General features: G+C 38.8%; 1 protein-coding gene across 6 annotated transcripts in view; it reads left to right on the top strand.

The window, feature by feature from the left end:
- LTBP1 (latent transforming growth factor beta binding protein 1) overlaps window positions 1-23,512 on the top strand; it is a 476,883-nt gene that overhangs the window by 99,605 nt on the left and 353,766 nt on the right. For all 6 annotated transcript variants that reach the window (XM_039478754.2, XM_039478757.2, XM_039478764.2 and 3 more), the window contains exon 3: window positions 1,296-1,593. In XM_039478754.2, the coding sequence (XP_039334688.1) occupies window positions 1,296-1,593 (298 nt within the window). The remainder of the gene's footprint in view (window positions 1-1,295; window positions 1,594-23,512) is intronic.

Consider the following 23,512-nt stretch of genomic DNA (forward strand, 5'->3'; position numbering starts at 1 on the left):
GAGACAGGATTTTACTGTGTTAGCCAGGATGGCCTTGATCTCCTGACCTTGTGATCTGCCCGCCTCAGCCTCCCAAAGTGCTGGGATTACAGGACTGAGAACTTTTTTTTTTGTTTTTTTTTGTTTGGTTTCTGTTTTTGTTTTTAATTTTTAATTTTGAGACGATTTTGTTCTGTTGCTCAGGCTGGAGTGCAGTGCCGTGATTATGGTCACTGCAGACTTGACCTCCTGGGCTGAAGAGATCCTTCCTTCTCAGCATATCCAGCTTAGTTTGTTTTGTTTTGTTTTGTTTTGTTTTTGGTAGAGACAGGGTGTCACTACTGCCCAGGCTAATCTCAAACTCCTGGGCTCAAGTGATCCTCCCACCATGACTTCCGAAAGTGATGGGCTTACAGGCGTGAGCCACCGTGCCTGGCCGGATAACTTTAAAGCTCTGCTTGGTCATGAGTGTGGTGATTCAGAATATAGACATCCTCACAAATAGGAGATGAAGGAGTTGTTTCTTTTTGGTTGCCTTTCATTATTAAATTAGGATGGTACCTAGTACACTGGATTTTTATACAAACTAGCAGGTGTATTTTGGGTGACTCAACCTTTCGGCCCTTGGTTTTCTCATGTCAAAGAGTAGGTTGGACTACATTTCTGACACAGTCTCTCGAAGATCTGATAACCTAAACAACATGAAGTCTGTAAGAGAGCAATTTTGGGGGGTGGTGATTAGACAGGGCCTTTGTTTTTTGCCGAGTCTTGGCAAAAAATTTAGGCTTAAAATTGTTTAAATTTTAAGTTAAACGTATGTGTGAACTTAAGCCACAGAACAGAACTTTAAAATAATGGCAGAGCATTTTCTTAAGATTTTTCTTGGATTTTCTGATGCTTTTCTGGGCGGCAGATAGAGTAAAGTGGTAAAGAATGATGGCTTTGGAGCTAGCTCACTTGGGTTCAAATCCCAGCTCTTCTACTTCGTAATAATTATGTGATCTTTAACAAATTACATAATCTCTGTGTCTGTTTTTCACCTGTAAAGTGGGTACAATAAAATATCTACAAAAAACGTTGCTAGGGGATTAAATTTATTGATATGTATTAGAACAGTGCCTGTCACACAGGAGGCCATTAATATTAGCTCTCCTCCTTCTCTGCCGAACACCTCCCCCTTCTCTTCCTCCCCATGAGTGTTTGTGTGGTTTTTTATTGGAGAACAAACAACGTGATGCTACTGTTAACCCTTTGGAAAAATTAGGAAGTCCACAATGTTGTTCTTCAAAGCTGTGCCTTCTGTTGTCTTTCTGCAGCCAGCTGTGTTCCGCCATGTCAGAATGGAGGGATATGTCTCCGGCCTCAATTCTGTGTGTGTAAACCGGGGACCAAGGGCAAAGCCTGTGAAACAGTAGCTGCCCAGGACACCTCGTTACCACTCCTTGGAGGGCAGAGTCCTGGGGCTGCCTCCTCCTGGATCCCTCCTGAGCAAGCAGCAAAGCATACTTCGTCTAAGAAGGCAGACACTCTCCCAAGAGTCAGCCCTGTGGCCCAGATGACCTTCACCCTCAAGCCGAAGCCTTCAGTAGGACTCTCCCAGCAGACACATTCTCAGTGAGTGTTTTGAACTTGTGTCTAGCTAAGGATCACCTTAATTAAGCTCTCGGATGCATTGCTTCAAATCACTGTCCCTTTCCTGCACAATTTGCAGAAATCACTTGGATAATATCTTTCTTTCCTTTCTTAAGGCTTTACACATTAGGCTTACACATCGAGTCTCTTAAAAATATTTGATATGTGTGTTTAGCCTCTGCAGGAAAATTTATCATAAGTACAACCCATGGCAACCATGAGGATTACAGGAATCAAGATGGGAAAGGAATGATAAAGATAGTTATTTGTGATAAAGTTGTTTTAAAATTCTGTTTTTGAGTGGGGAGCTGCTTTATAGAGTTTTGAAATAGTAATTAAAAAAAAAAGAAACAGTGTTATTTTTAAACTTATCTGGAAAAAGTAAGAATGCAGTTTGCACAGAGAAGCTACTCCAATGAAAGGGAGTCCCTGCAGAGATAGTTTCTCAACCTCAGTAGCAGGTTAAGTGTACCTTCTGTTAACACCATGTTTATCTCCCAGTTGCCATGCAGCTCCATTTTTGGTGAATGAGCTTGTTTTCTATTTATGGGAACAAGATTTTTTTTCTTAGTGTTAGGAAGTAAGTGCTATTCTGAACAAAATGAGAACTCAGAGAAGAAAGATTACCCCGTTCTCTGAGTCGCATTTCAAGCAGCCACTCAGCTGCACCGGGTCCTTAAACAAATTGTCTCCTCTTAATGAGCTATTCTATATGGATAATAAGATGTAGAATGTACTGCAACTATCACTTGTCATTTGCCTAGGAATGTAAAATACAGGAAGTTCCCAACTTAAAAATGGGCTTGACCCAGCAGTTTATTTGTAAGTCATTTACTTGGAATTTAGAATGCTTCTTCCCTCAGTAGGGACAGCTTCCACATGGTAATTAGTATCCAGTCAGCCCACAGAAGTTATTCATTCTGTTACTACAGATGAAATTATCCTTATGTATACTTCCGCTTCGAATAGGCCACCTCCTGTTTTTGTTGAGTGTGGTCTTTTTCTTTTCTCCTCTTATTCCTCCTCAATCCTCTTTTTTTTTTTTTTTCTGTTTTTCTTCATTTTTCTCTAATTTCTTCTTGTCTCATAATACTTCAGTTCTATTGTGGTAAGTAGATTTAGGGGCTAGTTTGAAATGCTGCTTTGCTATTGGTAAACCCATTCTGCAACCCTCAACGAGAAGTAATGGTAGGTACAGTAGATACTTAGTAAGGGCTTACTGTATGCCAGGTACTCTTTTAAATGCTTAATATGTATTGTTCACTTACAACTCACAAGGACCCTATAAAGAAGATAACATTTTTAACCCCATTTACAGATGAGAAGTCTGAGGTACAGAGTGGTTAAGTAATTTGTTCAAGGTCCCACACTTAGTAAGTGACAGAATTAGGATTTAAACAGAGGTTTCAGCATCCATGCCCTGGAGGAAGGAGTTGGCAAACATTTTCTGTAAAGGGGCAGGTACTAAATATATTTAGCTTTGTGGGACATACAGTTTCTATTGCATTACTCAGTTTTGCCATTGTATTGTAGCACAAAAATAGCCATAGACAGTGTACAAATTAATGACTGTGACTGTGTTCTAATAAAACTTTATTTTATATATATTGAAATTTGAATTTCATGTAAATTTCACAGGTTATGAAGTATTATTCTTTTTTGATTTTTTCAACCATTAAAAAAACATGAAAATTGGCCTGGCGCAGTGGCTCATGCCTGTAATCCCAGCACTTTGGGAGGCCGAGGTGGGTGGATCACTTGAGGTCAGGAGTTTGAAACCAGCCTGGCCAACACGGCGAAACTCCGTCTGTACTTAAAAAAATATAAAATTAGCTGAGCATGGTGGTGCATGCCTGTAATCCCAGCTACTTGGGAGGTTGAGGCAGGAGAATTGCTTGAACCTGGGAGGCAGAGGTTTTAGTGAGCCAAGATCGTGCCATTGCACTCCAGCCTGGGTAACAAGAGCAAAACTCTATCTCAAAAAAAAAAAAAAAAAAAAAAAGCCATAAAAATTATCCTTAACTTGTGGGGCCATATGAAAGCAGGTTCTGGACTGGATTTGGCCTATGAGCTGTAGTTTGCTAACTTTTTCTCTAAAGGATAGTAGTGCTTTTTGTGTGTGTGCCAGAACATGAATATAACTATGTGTCCTTGGAATGATATAAAGCTTTGATTATATCATAGCTAGACATCTCCCTTCCAGCATTGTTTTGGATCTTAAAAACAAAAACAATGGTGTGTTGAACTATGCTTTGGCGATCAAGAGTCAGCTTACTGCGAATTGCCTGTTAGTTTTATCTAGCATTATGACTTACATAAACTGCAAAGTAATTTACAAGCAACATTATTCATCTTGAACATTACCATCCACTGTTAGAATCTGACCCTCTATGGTGTGTATATATGGACTGTTAGTAAGAACCATATGTCAGATGTCAGATAAAGGAACATTCCATTTTTTCCCCTCCTTCCTTTTGGTAGCTACAGTGTAATTTAGACAAGAATGCTGTGAGTCAAAGGGGAGGCTAAGGTTTCAGCTGTGACTCAGCTTTGGTAAAATAAAGTCATTAGGCAGTTTGCTTTGGAGAGTTCATCTGCTGAGTGACGATGCTTTTTTATGGTAGCATTCATTGTTAACAGGCATGTATATATGGGTGTGCCTACTGGTGTGCTTTTAAGTAAAGAGAAGAGATGAAAATAGGTGGCCTTGGGTGCCATTAATCCTGGTATTAATAAGCTCTATAGATCACCCCATTATCTGGTCACTGCAGAGAAGATTAAGATGTACAAGACCCTGTCCTACTCTTGTACAGGAGGAGATTTTGAAATGACAAATGAGCTATGTGAAGGAAAAGTCACAATTGGCCTTTCAGTTAATTTAGGTTATTACATAATCACAGTCGTATCTAATCAGATGGTCAAGGAGTCACATAGGATAGGCCCATTTTGTCTACTTTTGAGAAATGTTACAATTCTTAAGTTAGCTCTAAGATCACCTATTTTAGGGTGTTTCATCGTGTTTGATCAGTAAAGGAGGAGATTGATTAAGCTTCCTTAAAGTATTCAACTATAGACGTAAATATCTCTAAAATGCCAAAATATTTAGTTTTAACATTCATTGTATGGTACATGAAATGCTATCATTTTGACAATTTATTCAATAAGTTTTTATGGACCATATTTTCTGTATTAGGGCACTGTTCTAAGAGCTAAGGATATGTAACACTAAGCAACTAAATAAAATGCCTGTTTTCTTGGAACTGACAGTTTAGAGAAGGGGAGACAGTTGATAATTGATATAATTAAAGTACACGTTAGATATTCATAAATGCTGTGGAGAAAATAAAACTGTAGTAGTAGATAGGGCATGCTGGGTGGGTGTTTGGCAGGGAAGAGGGAGGGGTGTGGCAGGGAAGAGGGAGGGGTGTGGCAGTTTTAAATAGGCTTCCAGGGAAGACCCTGCTGAGAGGCATTTAAGCAATGGCCTGCGATGAGGGCATGAACCCTGCAGATACCTGGGGGTGAGGCAGAGGCCTTGAGGCAGGAATGTGCCTGGGGTGTTTGAGGAAAAGCTAGTTTGGTAAAATTGTAGTGTTAAAAGCACACATTTTAGGCACACGGGTATTAGATGAATTGGTTTTACCTTTGGCTGAACTGGTTTTAGGCAACTTGACTTAGAACCAACTACAAATAAAGTTCCTTAGGAAATCAAAGGAAAGAGCAAGTTGTTTCCAGATTTTGGAGTGTTAGTGCGGTGGAGTCCAGGGATGGCTCCTTAGAGATGGTGTCTGTGAAAAGATGGTTGAATTCGGATGCATGCAACTGGAGGAGAATGGCGTTTCCAGGGGAGGCAATGATGTGAGGCTAAGTAGCCTGGCATGTTCGTTTTCTTTGGCTATGTAACAAATCACCTCAAAACTTAGCAGCCTAAAATAACATGTCTTTATGGACTGACTGTGTCAGGAATCAAGGGGTTATAGTCAAGCAGTTAGCAGGGGCAGCAGTCATCTGAAGGCTTGACTGGGGCTGGGGAATCCACTGCCAAGTCACTTTCATGGCTGTTGGCAGGAGGCCTCAGCCCTGGCACTGGCCGTTGGCAGAAAGCCTCACTTCCTCCCCATGTGGACCTCTCTGCAGAGCAGCCTGAGTGTCCTCACAATAGGAGGATAAACTTCCCCCAGAGTGAGTGATCCTAGATGAGGGAGAACAAGGAGAAAGCCACAGTGCCTTTATGGCTGTGGTCTTGGAGGATGCCACACCTTCACGCTCACCTTATTCTACTCATAAGAACGGAGTTGCTAAGTCTAGTCCTCACTCAGAGGGAGCAGAAGTATGCTACACTGCTTAAATGGAGAAATATCAAGGAATTTGTGGACATATTTAAAAATGACCATATTTGGGATATGATTTAATTAGAACTTGATAAACATGAAGACTAATGGTAATATAAAGTAATACAGAGCTCTAAAGGTTGCTTAAAAACCAAACTAATGACTAAGATTTCAACAAAACAATTCCAAGAAGACATAAAACAGAGAAAAAAGTAATGGAGGGAGGACTTGTAATTTGAAAAAGGCTTAAGAAACACATTAACCAATCACAATATTTGGATTATGTTTCTATCCTGATTCAAACAAACTGCTAGTAAAAGAAAAAGATAACAATGATGATTTAAAGAACAATCATGAACATGCTAACTGATTGGAAATTTGATGGTCTAAAGGAATGATTGTTGATTTTGGGAGCTGTGATGATGGCATTGTACTTGTGTTTGTAAGGATGAGAATCATATTAAAGTTTTAACAGATGAGCCAGGCGCAGTGGCTCAAGCCTGTAATCCCAGCACTTTGGGAGGCCGAGGCAGGTGGATCACAAGGTCAAGAGATCAAGACCATCCTGGTTAACATGGTGAAACCCCGCCTCTACTAAAAATACAAAAAAAAATTAGCTGGGCATGGTATCGCATGCCTGTAATCCCAGCTACTCGGGAGGCTGAGGCAGGAGAATTGCCTGAACCCAGGAGGTGGAGGTTGCGGTGAGCCGAGATCGTGCCATTGCACTCCAGCCTGGGTAACAAGAGCGAAACTCCGTCTCAAAAAAAAAAAAAAAAAAGTTTTAACAGATGAAATGATGTGATGTCTGAGATTTTATTCAGAATAATCCAGTGGTTTGAGGTATAGAGGTAATAAGATTGGTTTGAGGTGGTAATTTTTGAAGCTGGATGATGGGTACATAGCAGTTTCTTACAAAATTCTTTCCTTTTGTGTTTTTGAAATTTTCTGTAATAAAGAGTAATAAAAAGATGACGTTTTTAATGGTCCTGAGTCTTCAAAAACCTAATGCTGTGATATCTCCAAGGATGGAAGAACTTCTGTGATATTCCTTGAAGTATGTCACCTCCTAATTGACAGTGGTAACAATAAAATAAATGTAAGCTCATTCCCTTTATTTGGAGTAAAGAAAAAAAGTCGCATTTAAAGCTATGCCAATAGTTAAACACTGGGGAGAGAGTTAGAGCTTGTTGCAGTACTGATAGTTATTACTGGGACCTCGTCCTAACTTATTAAAGAATCCAAGGAATTGTTCAGTACTCAAATGGACGATTTCCTTAAATAGTCTATCAGACTGTAGGAGGGGACCTTGCCCAATATTGAACCCCCACTTCAACCCACCAACTCTCTCCCAGGTTTCTCTCGTGTGCTTTCCTGTACTTACCATTGTTATGACACAACACGGTCTTTCATCTCTTGGTCCACAGAGGTACACAGAAAGGCTCCAGTAGATTTTTGCTTAATGTAGATATATAGAGAGTTTTGCCTGGAGAAAATAAGTGTTGATAATGTCTAAATCCTTGTCTGTGGATTGTTTCATGAATGCTTATATTATAGGAGGTACCCTTCTCTCTTGGAATAATGGCATTTGCCTTTGTAAGCCCTGAAGATTTTGCAGAGTATTTTCCATTCCTTATGATATTTAGTCTGCCCAGCAAGTCCATGAGGTAGGTGAAGGCTTTGATCCTGACTTTATGACGCGGGGAAAAAAGGCAGTGAAAGAAAGTCGAACAAGAGGAACTCACTCCAAGGGGATCAGTGCTCAATTCATGACACCTTGGGGATGGGGTGAGAACTAAAAATTTCAACCAATCACTGATTTGATCATGTTATACATGACAAAACCTAAAAAATGGAAGTTAAATTGAAATTACATACAGAAAAGTACAAAGATCAAAAGTGCACAGTCTAGTGATGATCCCAAAGTGATAGGATATTCACATAAGTGTCATCGACATTAAATAGAACATTTCTAGCACCACAAAGCCCCTTGTACTTAGACTCTGCCATCTTCCTCCTCACCAGAGGAAGAGGCTCTCAACTTAATGCCAGAGATCCTTTCTGCCTGTGTTTGAACTGTAAATGATAGAGTGTGTTTTTTTCACTCAGTATTATGCCTGAGATTCATCTATGCAGTTGTGTGACTATAGGTTGCTCATTTATATTATACCACCAATGATTACTGCATCATATGAATATACCAGAATTCGTTATTTATTCTGCTCTTGACTGATGTTTGGATATTCTTCCCATTTTTGGCTCTTTTTATACCAGCTCGATTAAGGTATAATTGACAAATAAAAATGTATTTACAGTATACTTGATATTTTAATATATGTACACATTGTAAAATGATTCCCACAATCAAACTAATTAACGTCTCTCTCATCTCACATGGTTACCATTTTTTGTTTGTGATGAGAATGTTGAAGATCTCTCTTGGCAAATTACCAGTATACGGTTCAGTATTACTTACTACAGTCACTATGCTCTTCATTAGCTCTCTGTAACTTACTCATCCCGCATAACTAACATTTTGTACCCTTTGCCCCTTTTTTGGCTCTTAATATTGCTATATAGGTTTGTATATGTGAAAATTCTAGAAGGCCCGCGTGTTGGCTCATGTAATCCCAGCACTTTGGGAGGCCGAGGTGGGCTGATCATGAGGTCAAGAGATCAAGACCATCCTGGCTAACATGGTAAAATCCCCATGTCTACTAAAAATACAAAAATTATCTGGGCATGGTGGCACATGCCTGTAATCCCAGATATTCAGGAGGCTGAGGCAGGAGAATCGCTTGAATCAGGCAGGTGGAGGTTGCAGTGAGTGGAGATCATGCCACTGCACTCCAGCCTGGTGACAGAGCGAGACTTTGTCTTAAAAAAAAAAAGAAAATTCTAGAAGAAGACCTTTTATCAAATTGTCACCAAGCCAAACTGGATAGAGCAGTCTGGTAGTTTGAGAAGGACTTCCTAATCCACGAAGACCATGTCAGATTTGATTGTGTCATTAGCTGTTGGTCAGACCTATTTTGTTGTTTGAGAAAAGCAGACACATGGAGAAAATGGTGAGGCGAGGTAGTGTGTTGAGGAGCTGGAAGCAAGCAGCTCTTAATTTTTTCCTCCTGAGACCGACTTCGGAAGAAGAGTAGACCATGACATGGAGGTGGGAGAGAGACAAGGACAGAACAGAGGAGGTCACTGCCTCACACTGTCTGTTCACACTGCCGGATCTGGTGGAAGCTCAAAAGTTTACATCTGAAAAGGGGAGGTGTTGGGATAGAGTTTGCTCCCTAATTCAATTGCAAGAAATCAAGATAGTATTTTGGTTCTATGTAATAATAATAGTTAATATTACCTGACTGTTTATTCTGTGTCAGACAGAATTCTGAGTACTTTTTGACTGTTGTCTCATTTAATCTTCTCAAAACCGTGTGAGATAGATACTGTTATCGTTTTATGTGAAGAGGCAACTCAGGTGCGGAGGGTTTAAGTAATTTGCCTGCGTTCACTTAGCTTGTTAAGTGTCGTATCAAGATTCAAATGTAGGCAGTCTGTAAAGTTAACCTCTGAACTATATTGCCTTTAAAATTTTTTCAGATGAAATGTTAACATTTGAATATGCTTTGTATTCCATAGACATTGCCACGAATCCCTCCACAGGTGCTTCTGGGGTGGCACTGAGTCCTCTTTCCTTGGGTCCCTTGGCATAGTAATTTGTTTATGTTTGAGCACAGTGTAGACTAAATTTGAAGACTACGTTTTTATAGTAGCTGTCTGCCCCAGTGTTGCCTGGGATCAGAATAAAGAACCTAAATGATGTGAGTGTTATATGAGGGAGGTGAGAAGTATACCTCAAATTATAGAAAATACATAGTAGATAGGAAATAAAATGCAAAGTTTAATAACTTATATGGTAAATGTGCTAGGGGCTAGTGTGTTTTCATTGAGGTTCTCAAGGTTTTAACCTATTTATCTATTCCTCAAAAGTAGTAGAGTGGATCTAGCAGAAATTGCTGATCCTATAGTCTCAGAGGCAAGAACTTCTAAAGTGGAAAGCATGTGTACTTAAGCATTATTGGAGAAGCGAAACCTTAGATTTGCTAATCCAGGAAAAAATGTCTGTCATTTTTCAGGACTGCTGTTTTTGGACAGGATGTTTATATGTATATGTACCATAGCAAGAAGAACCAGAAGGACCAGGTAGAATTAAGTGGTATACTGGAGAATGTGTTTATAACCATTGTAGTCAGGTGGACTTTCCCATGAGTAGGGTGGAGAGGCACTGACTGTCCCCTGTATCCCAGGAGACAATTCAAAACATCACTGATTGGAATTAGCAAAATTTTACTTAATCATCCCAGTCACCTTCCCAGGCCTGTAAGTAGTTCAGCTATGGCATCCCATCCTTTATGGTACTTCTAGCAAATGATGGGACCCACTTCTTTGATATCTGTGGATATCATAAGGGTTTTTCATTGATCTGAGCATATTTAATTCTCTGCGTCTTACGTTCTTGACCTTGCAGCGTTGAATCTTCTTGCTTCTTGCACTTAGAATGCCTGTGATAGACATAAGGCATATTAACAAAGAAAAGGGTGGCAGCAAAGCCCAGGCAGCCAGTCTCTTGGGAAAATTACTGGAACTAGTACTGTAAATTCAGTTTATGGGCTTGGAATTTCCTAGTGGTCATGAATATTAATTAAACATTGATATGAACCTTGACACAAGTTTGACTCAAATGCTGGTAGAAAGCAAACAGGGACATTCAGACAGACTTTAATTATTTTTCACTTGGAGGTCATACAGTTCTAGAGTAGTGTGAGTAATGGAGTTAGTTCTCACCAAAACACAGAAGAAACATTTAATCAATAATAGTATATTTGAATCGAATTTATCCTGGGCACCTGCTCCTTTGAAAACTATTATTTGGCTGGGTGTGGTGGCTCACGTCTGTAATCCCAGCACTTTGGGAGGCCAAGCCAGGCAGATCACCTGAGGTCAGGAGTTCAAGACCAGGCTGGCCAAAGTGGTGAAACCCAGTCTCTACTAACAATACAAAAATTAGTTGGGCGTGGTAGTGTACACTTGTAATCCCAGGTACTGTGGAATCAGAGGCAGGAGAATTGCTTGAACCCAGAAGGTGGAGGTTGTGGTGAGTAGAGATCGCGCCATTGCACTTCAGCATGGGCAACAGAGTAAGACGCTATCTCAAAAACCAAAAACAAACAAACAAACAAAATTTATTATTTGAGCATAATGAAAAGGAGAACAAAAATTAGGTACAACTTCCCTTGGTAACTTTCCAGAATTTTCAACCAATATAAACCATAAGGTTTTGTAACTGCGAGTGTCTCTCTGAATGCCTGGCTCATAGTCAGTCAGCAGGGCTGCAGCAGGGTCATGCCTTGAACCCAGGCGTCCTGACCTTTTGTTCCATGTTCTTCTCCTTGCATCATTTACATGTCATTATTGTCTGACTCCGCTTAACAAAATCATGGAAAAATACTTTGCACAGTATTTTTGAAGCCCAAAATTCAAATAAAAGGCATAAAGGAGTGACAAATTTTAGTTGTTTTAGGAATCCTCAAGTAAATCACTGCTGTTTGACCAGAAATTGTTTATTTTCAAAACAATAAAGATTCACCCAAAACTTATATTTCGTGGAGGAAATGTGACAACCTATTTATTTTAGTCAGTAAATCTTTAGAATTAGCTTGACTCTCTACCATAGACACAGAATTTATTTAAAAAAAACTCTCCTTTTAGGGCTTTCTTGACATGGGCATGACTTTTACCGCTTTCAAAGCACTCACTGCCTTTTGTGTCTTTGCCTGATGTTGATGTTTTGCCAAGTGCTGGTATTTGGAGATTTGATGGACAGAATTTGAAGTGAGGCATCATTCTTCCTTAATTTGTTCAAAGCCTCTTTATGTAGCAGCTAATCCTTCCTACTTATATTTCTAGGAAGGATGTTCTTAACTCACACAGGAAGATGACATAGACATTTTGAGATGAGGATGCACTTTATTCTGAGAAAAGAAATTTGAAAGGAAACGCTCTCCAATTCCCATTCCTCATTTCCTGGGCACAAACAACCGTTTTCTCCTGCCCCATTCGTGAGCTCTCTTCTCTCTCTCCCTGTCCCTCTTTCATTCCTGTGGCTCCTGTTTATCTTCTGCCTTAGTGAAGCTTTTTTGAAGGAGTTTTAAAATATTCCAAAAAAACTCATTTCCGTGTAATGAGGTAGGCATTTCACACCTTAATTGCTTTAACGTCTTGAAAGGTGACCTGTGAGTCTGAACAGTTGGAAAATTTAGTGTGCGTATTGGAAATACTTTACATAAAGTTGAAACACTTCATAGTCTCCTTGATTAATTTCTTTGTTGCCCTGTTCTGTCTTAATTTAATCTAGTGGCTTTTATGTGACAGTAAATATGTTAGTCTGTGACATTATGTTTATTAGATTATTTCCCTTTACTATTTTAAGCAGACTAAATGTGGTTTCTGTCAAATAAGCCTTTGACAAATCAAAGAAATTGCAGTCTGTGGAGTCTCAGTGGCTTTAGTGGCCTTATGAAGTGTGATCTTACCACCTTATGAAATAATTTTGTGTTTCTTAGATTTTTTTTTTTAGTGAGGTTGAACATTTTCCACATTTTTGTAAGTCATTCATATTTTTTATGTGAATAATTTATTAACATCTTCGCACCCTTTTCTGTTACATGTGCTTATCATTTTTTTTAAAAATTTCTGAGAGTTCTTTTCCTATTAAAGATTCTTTTGGTCAAACATTTAAGAATTCTCCAAGGGAAAGTATTTTTATGCAAAGAATATTATTAGTACTCTGAATTTGTTTTTATCCTCGAATTTGGAAGAAACTTCTTAAATTGGGTTGTAAAAAATCCCCCTTGTCCATGAGGACAAGAATACAATCTGTTACTCATTGACTGGGTTAATTTATTTCAGAATTCCTTGGTCTTCTGAGAGGCTTATTGACTGACAGAGACATAAATTTTAATATACTACTGAACCGTCTATAACTTTCCAAGCATAAATAGTTTTCTGTGCATTTCTAACTGGTTGCCTTATCTCTGGTTCACCATAGTGAAGATAGAATCTCAATCTTCCTCACTCCCAAAATACCAATTTTCAATAGTTGATTCATCCCATCAGCAGATATTTACTGAGTGCCATCCACATGCCAGGTATTGTTCTAGGTATTCCAGTTGGAGGGATCCGGCTAATGTGTCTGAAAAATAGTGACTGACATAGCATAATACCTAAAAATCTGCTAAACTATGTGGTGCCTAGTGTAAATTCTGATGGTGAATAAGGAAGGGGGAGATTGGCAGAGGCTGGAGGACTGGACTAAAGGAACATTGACCAGAGTTAGAAGGACTTGGAAAAGTGAAGGAGAGTCTGGCCTTTAAATAAATAACAGGTGGATGATAGGGTAGGACTGATTATCCTATTGGGGAATTGGTGTCTTTGCAAGGATTGAAGAATAGCAGGAAACAAGATTGGGTGGGCAGGTCTAATTATGGAAAGCCTTGACAGTCAGACAGAGGAGCTCTGTGTGGGACTCTGAGGAATAAAAAGATGGCTCTGATAGTCATTGATGAAGTGTCAGGCTCACTCTTGGAAAGCCAGGTCAGGTGGGTGCTAAGAGAGTGTGAGGGAATGCCTGGGAGGCCGGCTGATGGGCAGATTAGAGAGTCCCCTGTCTTGCACAGGGGCTTGAGAGGGAATCTAATTCCCTTTAAAACAGAAAGGATTCACACTACCAGTCAAGAAAACAATTCCTTTGGATTCAGGTTAAGGAATTAAGTGTAGTCTAATGTTGATCTGTCTCTCTACCTATGCTAAGCGGAATGGTATGCAATCTTATCCTCTTTAGGAACAGGAAAGTAGGGGATGTCTTTGAAGCGTTTCTGTTTCTTATTCCACTCTAGCCCTAGACTCAAATTCATCACCCATAATCAAAACCAGATTTGATGTCCTTCTGTGTTGCTCAAACTAACACATCATGCTCTGTATAGTAATCAAGGTCTTTTTTTTCCTGTTTCAAATGTTCAACAGATAGTTTTCTACCTTTCTTTATCTTTGTTGGCTTTACAGCTTTGCCTTAACTACTTTTTGTTATCTCTACCCCTATCTGTATTAACCTCTGTGTATCTTCTCTGTGTTTTTTCTTGCTACACTAGGAGTGATCTATTCACCTATATTCCTCCTCCTTTAGGTGACAGAAGTCCTACGTCTCTGATTATCCTATATTGGTGAACTGGAAAGGAACTTTGGGTAATCACACACAGGTATATAATAACCAACGGGTTGTTAGGCTCTAAATGTCTTCCTAGTTGGACTGCATTCTCGTTAAGTTATTAAAATAATATAAAGTAAGTAACAGTCTGACACAAAAATCGCATATTTATGTGATACTATTAATAAATAAAGCAATTTTTGTTTCAGACTTACATTTGTTTATAGGTATTAAGGTCTAAAGTTGCTAGGAAAGTTTTTATGATTTGCTTCGTGAAGTCTAGTAACATGCTACTTAATAAAAATAATGTATTGCCTTTCACAGAATCAGAAATGCTTTGCATTCCTAGTGAGGAAATGCTATGCTTCTTTTAAAAAACTTACATATTCATATCAGCTTTATGTTCAAATTAATTTAAGATGTTCACAAAAAACAAGGATTTGATCAAGCTCAGCTTTGTGCTCAAACTAATTTAAGATTTTCATAAAAAACAAAGATTTGATCAAGCTCCATTAGGAAGTCTTTGACAAGAAACCGAAAGAAATGATTGGGACTTTCAATTTCATATACATTTATTGAATATTTACTGTGTGCCAGGCACTGTGCTAGCAGCCAAACTATTTTTAGTTTCAATGAATAATTGATAGCTGGAATATATTTTTTCCTTCTTTTTCTGTCATTTCTAGTATAAGTGTTTTTTAAAATATTTTTAGTAGAGAGCTATATTTTTATAGGACAAAATGTGTAATGCTGTTCCCTCTATTGATATTAAGTCAAAATTTTATCTGTTCAGTCGAAGCCCAGTTCTGGTGTTAATGGGCCTGGATTCCGTTGATTAAAGGATTAACTTACGGTATCATTACCTGTGTACACCAGGCACCCTTCTGAGTTGCAGACATAGCACGTCGGAAGATCTAACTAAACTTGAACCTTAGGAGTACAAACCTCTTCTAGGTGTTCTCAGGTGTGAACAATCCGATGCAAGCGGGAAAGACATCAGAAACACTGAGCAATAATAGTGCATGAAATAATAGCTCCTGTAGAGTTTTAGGAAAGGGTTAAGCTGAATATGATGGGGGAAAAAGGGGCTTTTTAAATGTGTCGATATTCCACAGGAAAAGCAATCTGCAAGCTAACTGGCTGCAGCAGGATGGACTTTCTTTTGTATGGAGACGCTGCCTCTAGTGTTTAGGAAAAAATGCACACTAGAAAATAGTGCAACATTATGGTGCCATCTGTCTTGAAAATGAATTATTTTTTACTGTGTGCTATAGAGTAGTTCCCAGACAACGAAAAAACTTTAGCTAGCTTTGGTGCTATTTTGCACATGGACAACTTCAGCAGGCAGAAGCCTTTAAAGTTGTTTCAAAGGGCCTCAGGAGTTATCAATGTAATGTCATGAGACTGTTTGCCATAAGCCTCTCAAGAGGCAGAGGCCCTAACCCCCTCCCCGGCTCCCCGAGGATGGGATAGCAGCTGGAGTCATCCTTGCATCATTCACCCTCCTGACTGGGTTTGCGATTGGCTGTTAGGACATCTTTCTCTCAGATGGTTGTTTATTCTTTAATTCAAAGTTTCACTTTCTCCTTAACAGTGTTCTGGATTGTTTTTGAGGGAATGATGGCATGGATACACAAATCTACAGAGTTAGAAGAATGAGACAAGCCTTGAAGGATTGTCGCTCTAAAAAAAAAAAAAAAAAAAAAGCCTGTAATGCATTCATTTCTCAGACTTCTTTAGAATAAATTCAAATGAGAAAGAATACTGAAAACATTTTGAGAACCCAAGAAAACACTTATCGGTATTAATATAATTAAGGTATTTAAGTTTAAATGTTTAAAGCTGATCTTTGAGGCATTTTAGCTGGACTTCTTAAAATGTAGTATGAATGTATATAAACTGTTTATAAACTAGCTGAAGGCAGTTAAGCTATTAATGTTTGGATATGAAAATCTATAAGGATCAGAAAATGGGTTTTGTATTCCATATCATCTAGAATGATGACAGGCCTGGAAGCATAGGACAGGGCTGGCACATTTTCAAAGGAATTCTTCCCTGGTCTGGATACTATAATGAAAACACAACTGCATTTGGTGGATTTATTATATACAGTACACAACATGTATAACCATTTGAAAGTTAGGTTTGCTTTCTGGTTAGAGGTGCACTGGTTATAGCTGATTATGTATAGGGTTTGAAATAACATCTGGGTAAAAATTTAGGGGGCTGACATTTTCTCTCAAAAGAAAGACTGTGGTGAAAATGAATAAATATGCAATATGGAAGCATCCATGCCAATCAATTAGTAAAAGGGTTTAAGTAAAAAAAAAAAGTGGACGCAATTTGAACATTTACGATTATGCCAGTGGGCAGCAGGTGGCAAGCTTTGCTTTTCAATGTTCTTCAGTTTTATTTTTATATCATGGAATGCCAAAAATTGAAGAGGGTGGTTTGAGTCCACTGGAATACGTCATTTCTTGGCAGTGCAGCCTCGAACCACCTCCTTTGCTCATTGTGCGTAATTGCCTTTCTTTGGATGCCGTAGCCGACCCTTGGTTCCCCTTGTTGCCAATGGATAGGAATTAATTCATATGAGCAATGCTCCATTCTCTTGCGTTTTTAGCAACACGTTGCTAATGGAGAAAATAGAAACAAATGAGTTTCTTAAGGCAGTCCTTGTACGATTTATAAGAGGTTTTGTTGTATGGTTTTACTTAGTTCTAAACGACACATATATTGCTTGTAATTTAAAAAATTACTTCTAACTGGCTATATTCCTTGATATGGAGATGAGAAGTAAGCAAAACTGCATAGGGTTTCATGAAAGTCTTTTGAAAAATTAGAGAGGAATAACACATTTTGAGACCAGAATGGAAGACCATTATCTTTCCATAGGATAAACTGTATTTAGTCAGGATTTGCATTTTAAATCTAGAAGAGAGGCTGAACTTGAAATGGGAGTGATGGTGAGGGGAACACCAAATTATTTTATAGCCTGCTGCGTTTGTTCATACTATTTTTGTTTTCTGAGACAGCGTCTCTGTTGCCCAGGCTGGAGTGCAGTGGTGTGATATTGGCTCACTGCAACCTCCACCTCCTGGGTTCAAGTGATTGTGCTGCCTCAGCCTCCCAAGTAGCTGGGACTACAGGCGCACGCCACCACACCTGGCCGATTTTTGTACTTTTACTAGAGACAGGGTTTCACCATGTTGGCCAGGCTGGTTTGAAACTCCTCACCTCAGATGATCTGCCTGCCTTGGCCTCCCTAAGTGCTGGAATTACAGGCATGAGCCACTGTGCCCAGCCTTTTTTCATACTTTCTATATAAAAAATTCTTTTTGGGTTGTTTTATGCATTGTGAGAAATTTGGAAGAATTGAGAAGAATGAAAAGACATATCAATCACTGTAAACATTTCATAATCTATAAATATTTAACACCTGCTCTGTACTCCATTTTTTCTAGGCTTTTTGTTAGAAATTGAGTTCCCATAGGGTATAATTCTATGTTCATGGCTTTACATTCTCAACTTTTTTTCTGTTCAGCATTTTTTTCTTTTTAGAAAAGAGATCGTTCATAACAATTATAATTTACAACACGCATATTTTAAATGATGATAATAACAAAACCCAAACTCTTGTAAACCCATCACCTCGCTGAAGAAATGAAAACACTGTCATTATCTTAGAGGCTCTTAGGTGGTCCTTCTTAATTCCTTTACCCGTTTTTCCCAGAAAATAATTGATATCAGTTATTTCTTGCTTTTCTTTTTAGTGTTACCATGTTTTAAGGTATTTCTGGATACCGTGCTGTTTAGTTTTTGACTTTTAAACAAATACATTGTTTGTATTCTTCCGAGACTTGCTTTTCTTGCTCAAGGTGTTTTTGACACTAGTCTGTAACAGTGGCTCTATCACCGGTGGAGGGCTTGCTAAGTAAAATATAGCTTCTTGGGCTCCATCTCAGAGTTTCTGTTTGGTGGGTCTGGGGAGGGGTGGAGACTTTGTAGCTAACAGACTCGCAGGTGATGCCAATGCTGAATGCTGCTGACAGAACTGCACTTTGAGAACCTCTGATTACAGCTGGGGGATTCTTTTACATTTTATCCCATTATATCAATATACCACAATTTATCATTTCTGATGATAATGAACACTGGGTTGTTTCTAGTGTTTTGCAGTTACAACAGTGTTGTGATGAACAGTTTTAAAATTTGAGACGGAGTCTCACTTTGTCGCCCAGACTGGTGTGCAATGTGGCAGTCTTGGCGCACTGCAACCTCCACCTCCCAGGTTCAAGTGATTCTCCTCCATGAGCCTTCCAAGTAGCTAGGATTACAGGTGCGCACCACCATACCCGGCTGAGTTTTGTATTTTTCGTAGAGATAGAATTTCACCTTGTTGGCCAGGCTGGTCTCAAACTCCTGACCTCAGGTGATTTGCCCACCTTATTATCCAAGAGTGCTGGGATTACAGGTGTGAGACACCATGCCCGGTCTCATGATGAGCATTTTTGTACAAGTCTTCTGTTGCATACTTTAACATTTTTTTAAAGAATGTAATCGAAATGCTTCTCTCAGATTAAGGGTAAGTGTTGTTTCATGAAACTTTTGTTTCTGGAACACACTCTGCTGTGTAAAATGCCTTTCTTAGAGCGAACTCTAGTCAAAAAAAGCTTAACAGCCTCTTGTCCAGAGTAGTTACATGGATCATGCTTTCTTTATAAAATAATCATTCTTTTCTATCTCATCATTATATTTTTCTGTATTTTCTTCTAAAAGCTTTTCCTTTCACATTTCTTATAATGTACCTGGAAATGATTTTTGATTATTTGTGTTTTTTTTTTCTGTATGGCTAACTTATTGTCTTTGCTATTTGTTGACTAATTCTCCCCCGTACTCCTCATCAAAAAAAAAAAAAAAAAAAAAAAAAACTACAAAAACTACCATATTTATCTCATTTAGGTTTCTAAATATGTGTTAAGTCTGTTTCTCCATTCTCTATCCCATTGTGTTTGTTTTTTTGAGTAGCCTTAAGTTAGTGCCATGCTACTGAAACTGCTGTAATTGTGTAGTAAGTCTTGGGAGGTATAATAATCATCTGTGTCTCTTGTTCTGGGTTCTGGCTCATTTATTCTAGTTAACTAATTCTCTCTTTAGTTCTGATATACCCACTGTCATCTTTTCAAGTGTTATTTTTTAATATCGGTAAGTTCTATTTGACTCTTTTTTCAAATTTCCTTAGTGTATGTTGTCTTGTTAGTCATATTTTTGACATCTTTATACATATTAAATATATGTTATATATCTTGTAGTTGCAGTCTAATAATCTGCAGTTATTGCTGGACTGATTTGACACTTTTATTTTCCTCTGATTTTGGCTTGGTTCCTTGTTCATTTTGTAATTTCTGATTGTAAGTATTCACTGGATAAGATACAGTTTTTATTTTATTTATTTTTTTGAGACAAGGCCTCATTCTGTCACCTTGGCTGAAGTGCTGTGGCATGATCATAGCTCACTGCAGCCTTGACCTGCTGGACTTAAACAATCCCCCCACCTCAGCCACCCAAGTGGCTGGAACTATGCGTGTGCACCACCATACTTAGCTAATTTTAAAAATTTTTATAGAGATGAGGTCTCATTATATTGCCTAGGTTGGTCTTGAACTCCTGAGCTCAAGCAGTCCCCCTGCCTTGGCCTCCCAAGGTGCTGGGATTTCAGGGCATGAGCCTGGCCAAGATCCTGTTTTAAGGAGGGTACCTGCAGAGGAGGGCACTTGTGTCTGCTTTTCACAAGTTCCCTAGTTGGGTACTACCCATTCAGGTCACTTTTAATTAAATTTTGGGTTTGTTATTGTTTTGATCACTCAGATATTTTTTATTTTTTTATTTTTTATTTTTTTTATTTATTTATTTTTTTTTTACACGCAACAGAATATTTTTTATTCATAACAAAGATTGACTAATACATGTGGATAAACCTTCAAAAGTTTATTCTAAGTAAAAGAAGCCAGACACAGGGTTCACATATTATATGATTACATTTATATGAAATATGTGAAATAGATAATTCCATACAGATAGAATATAGTTGGGGGTGGCCAGGGCTAGAGAGGGAAGGCATGAGAGAAAATGCTCGAAGGACAAGGAGTTTTACTTTGACGTGACAGAAATATTTTGGAGCTAGATAGTGGTGGTGGTCGTACAACTACATATTGTGATGTATTAAGTATTACTGTTTATTTTTGAAAAGTTCATTTTATAGTATATGAATTTCACTTCAATGCATCATTTTTGTAATATTTAATGTACTGCATTACAAATGAAAATGCTACTAACTTTAATAAGTACTGGTAGAATTTTTTTTTTTTTTTTTTTTTTTTTTTTCTTTTTTTTATTGCATTTTAGGTTTTGGGGTACATGTGATGAACATGCAAGATTGTTGCATAGGTACACACATGGCAGTGTGCTTTGCTGCCTTCCGTCCCCTCACCTGTATCTGTCATTTCTCCCCATGCTATCTCTTCCCACCTCCCCACCCCCCACCCCTCCCCCATTTCCCCCCAACAGACCCCAGGTTTGTTATTGTTTTGATCACTCAGATATTTTTTAATTCGAATGTCAAGCCAGCATAAAGGTGAACTTGTGTTCTCATTGTTCAACACCCGCCTATGAGTGAGAACATGCGGTGTTTGATTTTCTGCTCTTGTGTCAGTTTGCTGAGAATGATGGTTTCCAGGTTCATCCATGTCCTTACAAAGGACACGAACTCATCGTTTTTGATGGCTGTGTAATATTCCATGGTGTATATGTACCACGTTTTCCCTATCCAGTCTATCATCAATGGGCATTTGGGTTGGTTCCAGGTCTTTGCTATTGTAAACAGTGCTGCAATGAACATTCGTTTGAATGTGTCCTTATAGTAGAATGATTTATGATCCTTTGGATATATACCTAGTAATGGGATTGCTGGGTCAAATGGGATTTCTATTCTTAGGTCATTGAGGAATTGCCACACTGTCTTCCACAATGGTTGAATTAATTTACACTCCAACCAACAGTGTAAAAGTGTTCCTATTTCTCCACATCCTCTCCAGCAACACACTGGGGTCCATTGGGGGGAAATGGGGGAGGGATGCGGGGGTGGGGAGGTGGGAAGAGATAGCATGGGGAGAAATGACAGATACAGGTGAGGAGACGGAAGGCAGCAAACCACACTGCCATGTGTGTACCTATGCAACAATCTTGCATGTTCTTCACATGTACCCCAAAACCTAAAATGCAATAAAAAAAAAAGAAAAAAATACCAGAAATATAAAAAAAAAATCTGTAACAGTAGTACTAGTGTTGATAATGGTTTGGCTAAAAAAGGTGTTTGTCAAAAATGTAATTACGTGTTTTCCAAATTTCTTACAGTAGTCAAACTTTACTAATTTGAAAATAGAATCAATGAATGCAATTTAAAAATATTTTAAGAATATTTAGATACAATAAAGTCCTTATAGTTAGTAATCTGTTAAAAAAAAAAAAAGGTGAACTTATTGTTAGGAATTCTTACCTGAGATTTATGTTGTTGCTTGTCTTCATGTTTACCCAAAGCCCAAACTAAGACAGATGTGACTCCTCACGTTCTCTCACGGTGCAGTGGTTTGGTTTTTTGGTTTTTTTTGGTTTCCCTTGCAGAAAGTTTTAACACGAGGGTTTCTGATCTAATCTTTTACCTTACGCAGGACCAGGCTTTTTCCCCGTGCCCCAAGAAGCATGTTAGAACCTGTCATCTAGGCATCCAGAAATGGCAGATGCCCCTCCAGGGAAAATTCCTGTTCTGGAGCCAACTCATTTCCCTGGATTCATACTCCCTGGTTGTTCCTGGCCTCTGAGGATTTCTCTTGCTTTCTTGCCAGCTCAGCCATATTTTATATTTTGTCCAGCAATCTTTGTTGTTTTATCCTGGCACATTTTCTCTGGACATCTAATCCTCTGTTTTGCCACAAGTAGGGATCCTAGTTAATTTATTTTAAAGAGTTTGAGTTCTGAGAATTAGAAAATATTTGGAAGCTAGACCAGAAAGTTTCTTGTGCTGCAGGGGACCCATAGCACTGTTGAATGACTATACTCTTGAGTCCTTGGAAAGATTCAGGTGTTCTTTTCCTTGTCATTTATGACACGAGAAGTCTTAGGAAAACTGTGTTGTGGTTTTTTTTTTTTTTTTTTTTTTTGCCAGAGCCTCATCTAACCAGCAGCCGGTAAGCCTGGGAGACACATGGGATCCTCTGGGGCTGCTTCTCCCATGCCTGCGTCTGCCTGGGACACCTGTGCTCAGGGCTCTGCCTCCAGTTCCTGCCCTTGGTCTTTTTGTCTCCAGCATAGTCCTGAAATCTCATCTCCTGATTCTTCATTTTGCTCAGTAGTTTCGTTTGGGCAGTCTCTAGCTCTCACAGACATGTACTTGTGGAGTACTGATTAGTGAGTTCGGAGGTTACATTGGGCTTTGAGTGGTATAATCCCACTCTTTGAGGGTTTGATGAGAGAAAATTGAAGTTCTGTTCATTATCGTTCTGGGAAGAGGAAAGAGATAGTAGTTTAGGGGTGGGAAAGGGGCAGGCATACTTGTTGCTTTTGCTCCAGTGGCATCTGACAGGAAAAAAAACCCATACTTGTTCTTACAAAGGAGAGTGGTTAGAGAGAGAAGCCTCACCTGTATGTATTTTTAAAACTGTAAATACTCCCGAATGAACTTTTGGTAGCTTTGGGAGCTGTAAGGGGAAACAGTATTGTGTCTATTTAGAGTATGCTCCTTACCTCTTGTACTACATTTAACGTCTTCAGTTCTTTAGACTCATGCCTTGCAGTGACCACCTGTAACTTGGTAACCTGCAGAGCATTGCCAAATATATCGAGAGACCAAGTGAAATATCTTTTCTAACCAAAATTAAAATCAGCTGTATTTTGGGCTGACCAATTCTAATTCCAGACTTGTCTAAATCATTGAGAAATTATATGTTGTGTTTGTGTGTGGGGGGGCCCACAATAATATAATCATAGGCAATTAAATTAAATTGAGGGAGTGAATGAAATTAAACACTTCTTTTTACCCTGTATTTCTTTTTCAGGGATCTGACTTGGAATTTGATAACCATCGGTTTATTATAGCAGGGTCAGTACTGGAGTGATAATGGGTTCGGAAAGGCAGGTTCTGGGCAAGAGAAAGCTGAAAGTTGCTTAAAGTTGAGGTTTTAGATGACGAAGCTTGGTTTTGCTTGTGGTTTAGATTGGGACTGCACCAAGATGAGGAAGGCGAGTGGGTGTA

This window comes from Saimiri boliviensis, chromosome 1 (assembly GCF_048565385.1).
Source record: "Saimiri boliviensis isolate mSaiBol1 chromosome 1, mSaiBol1.pri, whole genome shotgun sequence".
Lineage (NCBI taxonomy): Eukaryota > Metazoa > Chordata > Mammalia > Primates > Cebidae > Saimiri > Saimiri boliviensis.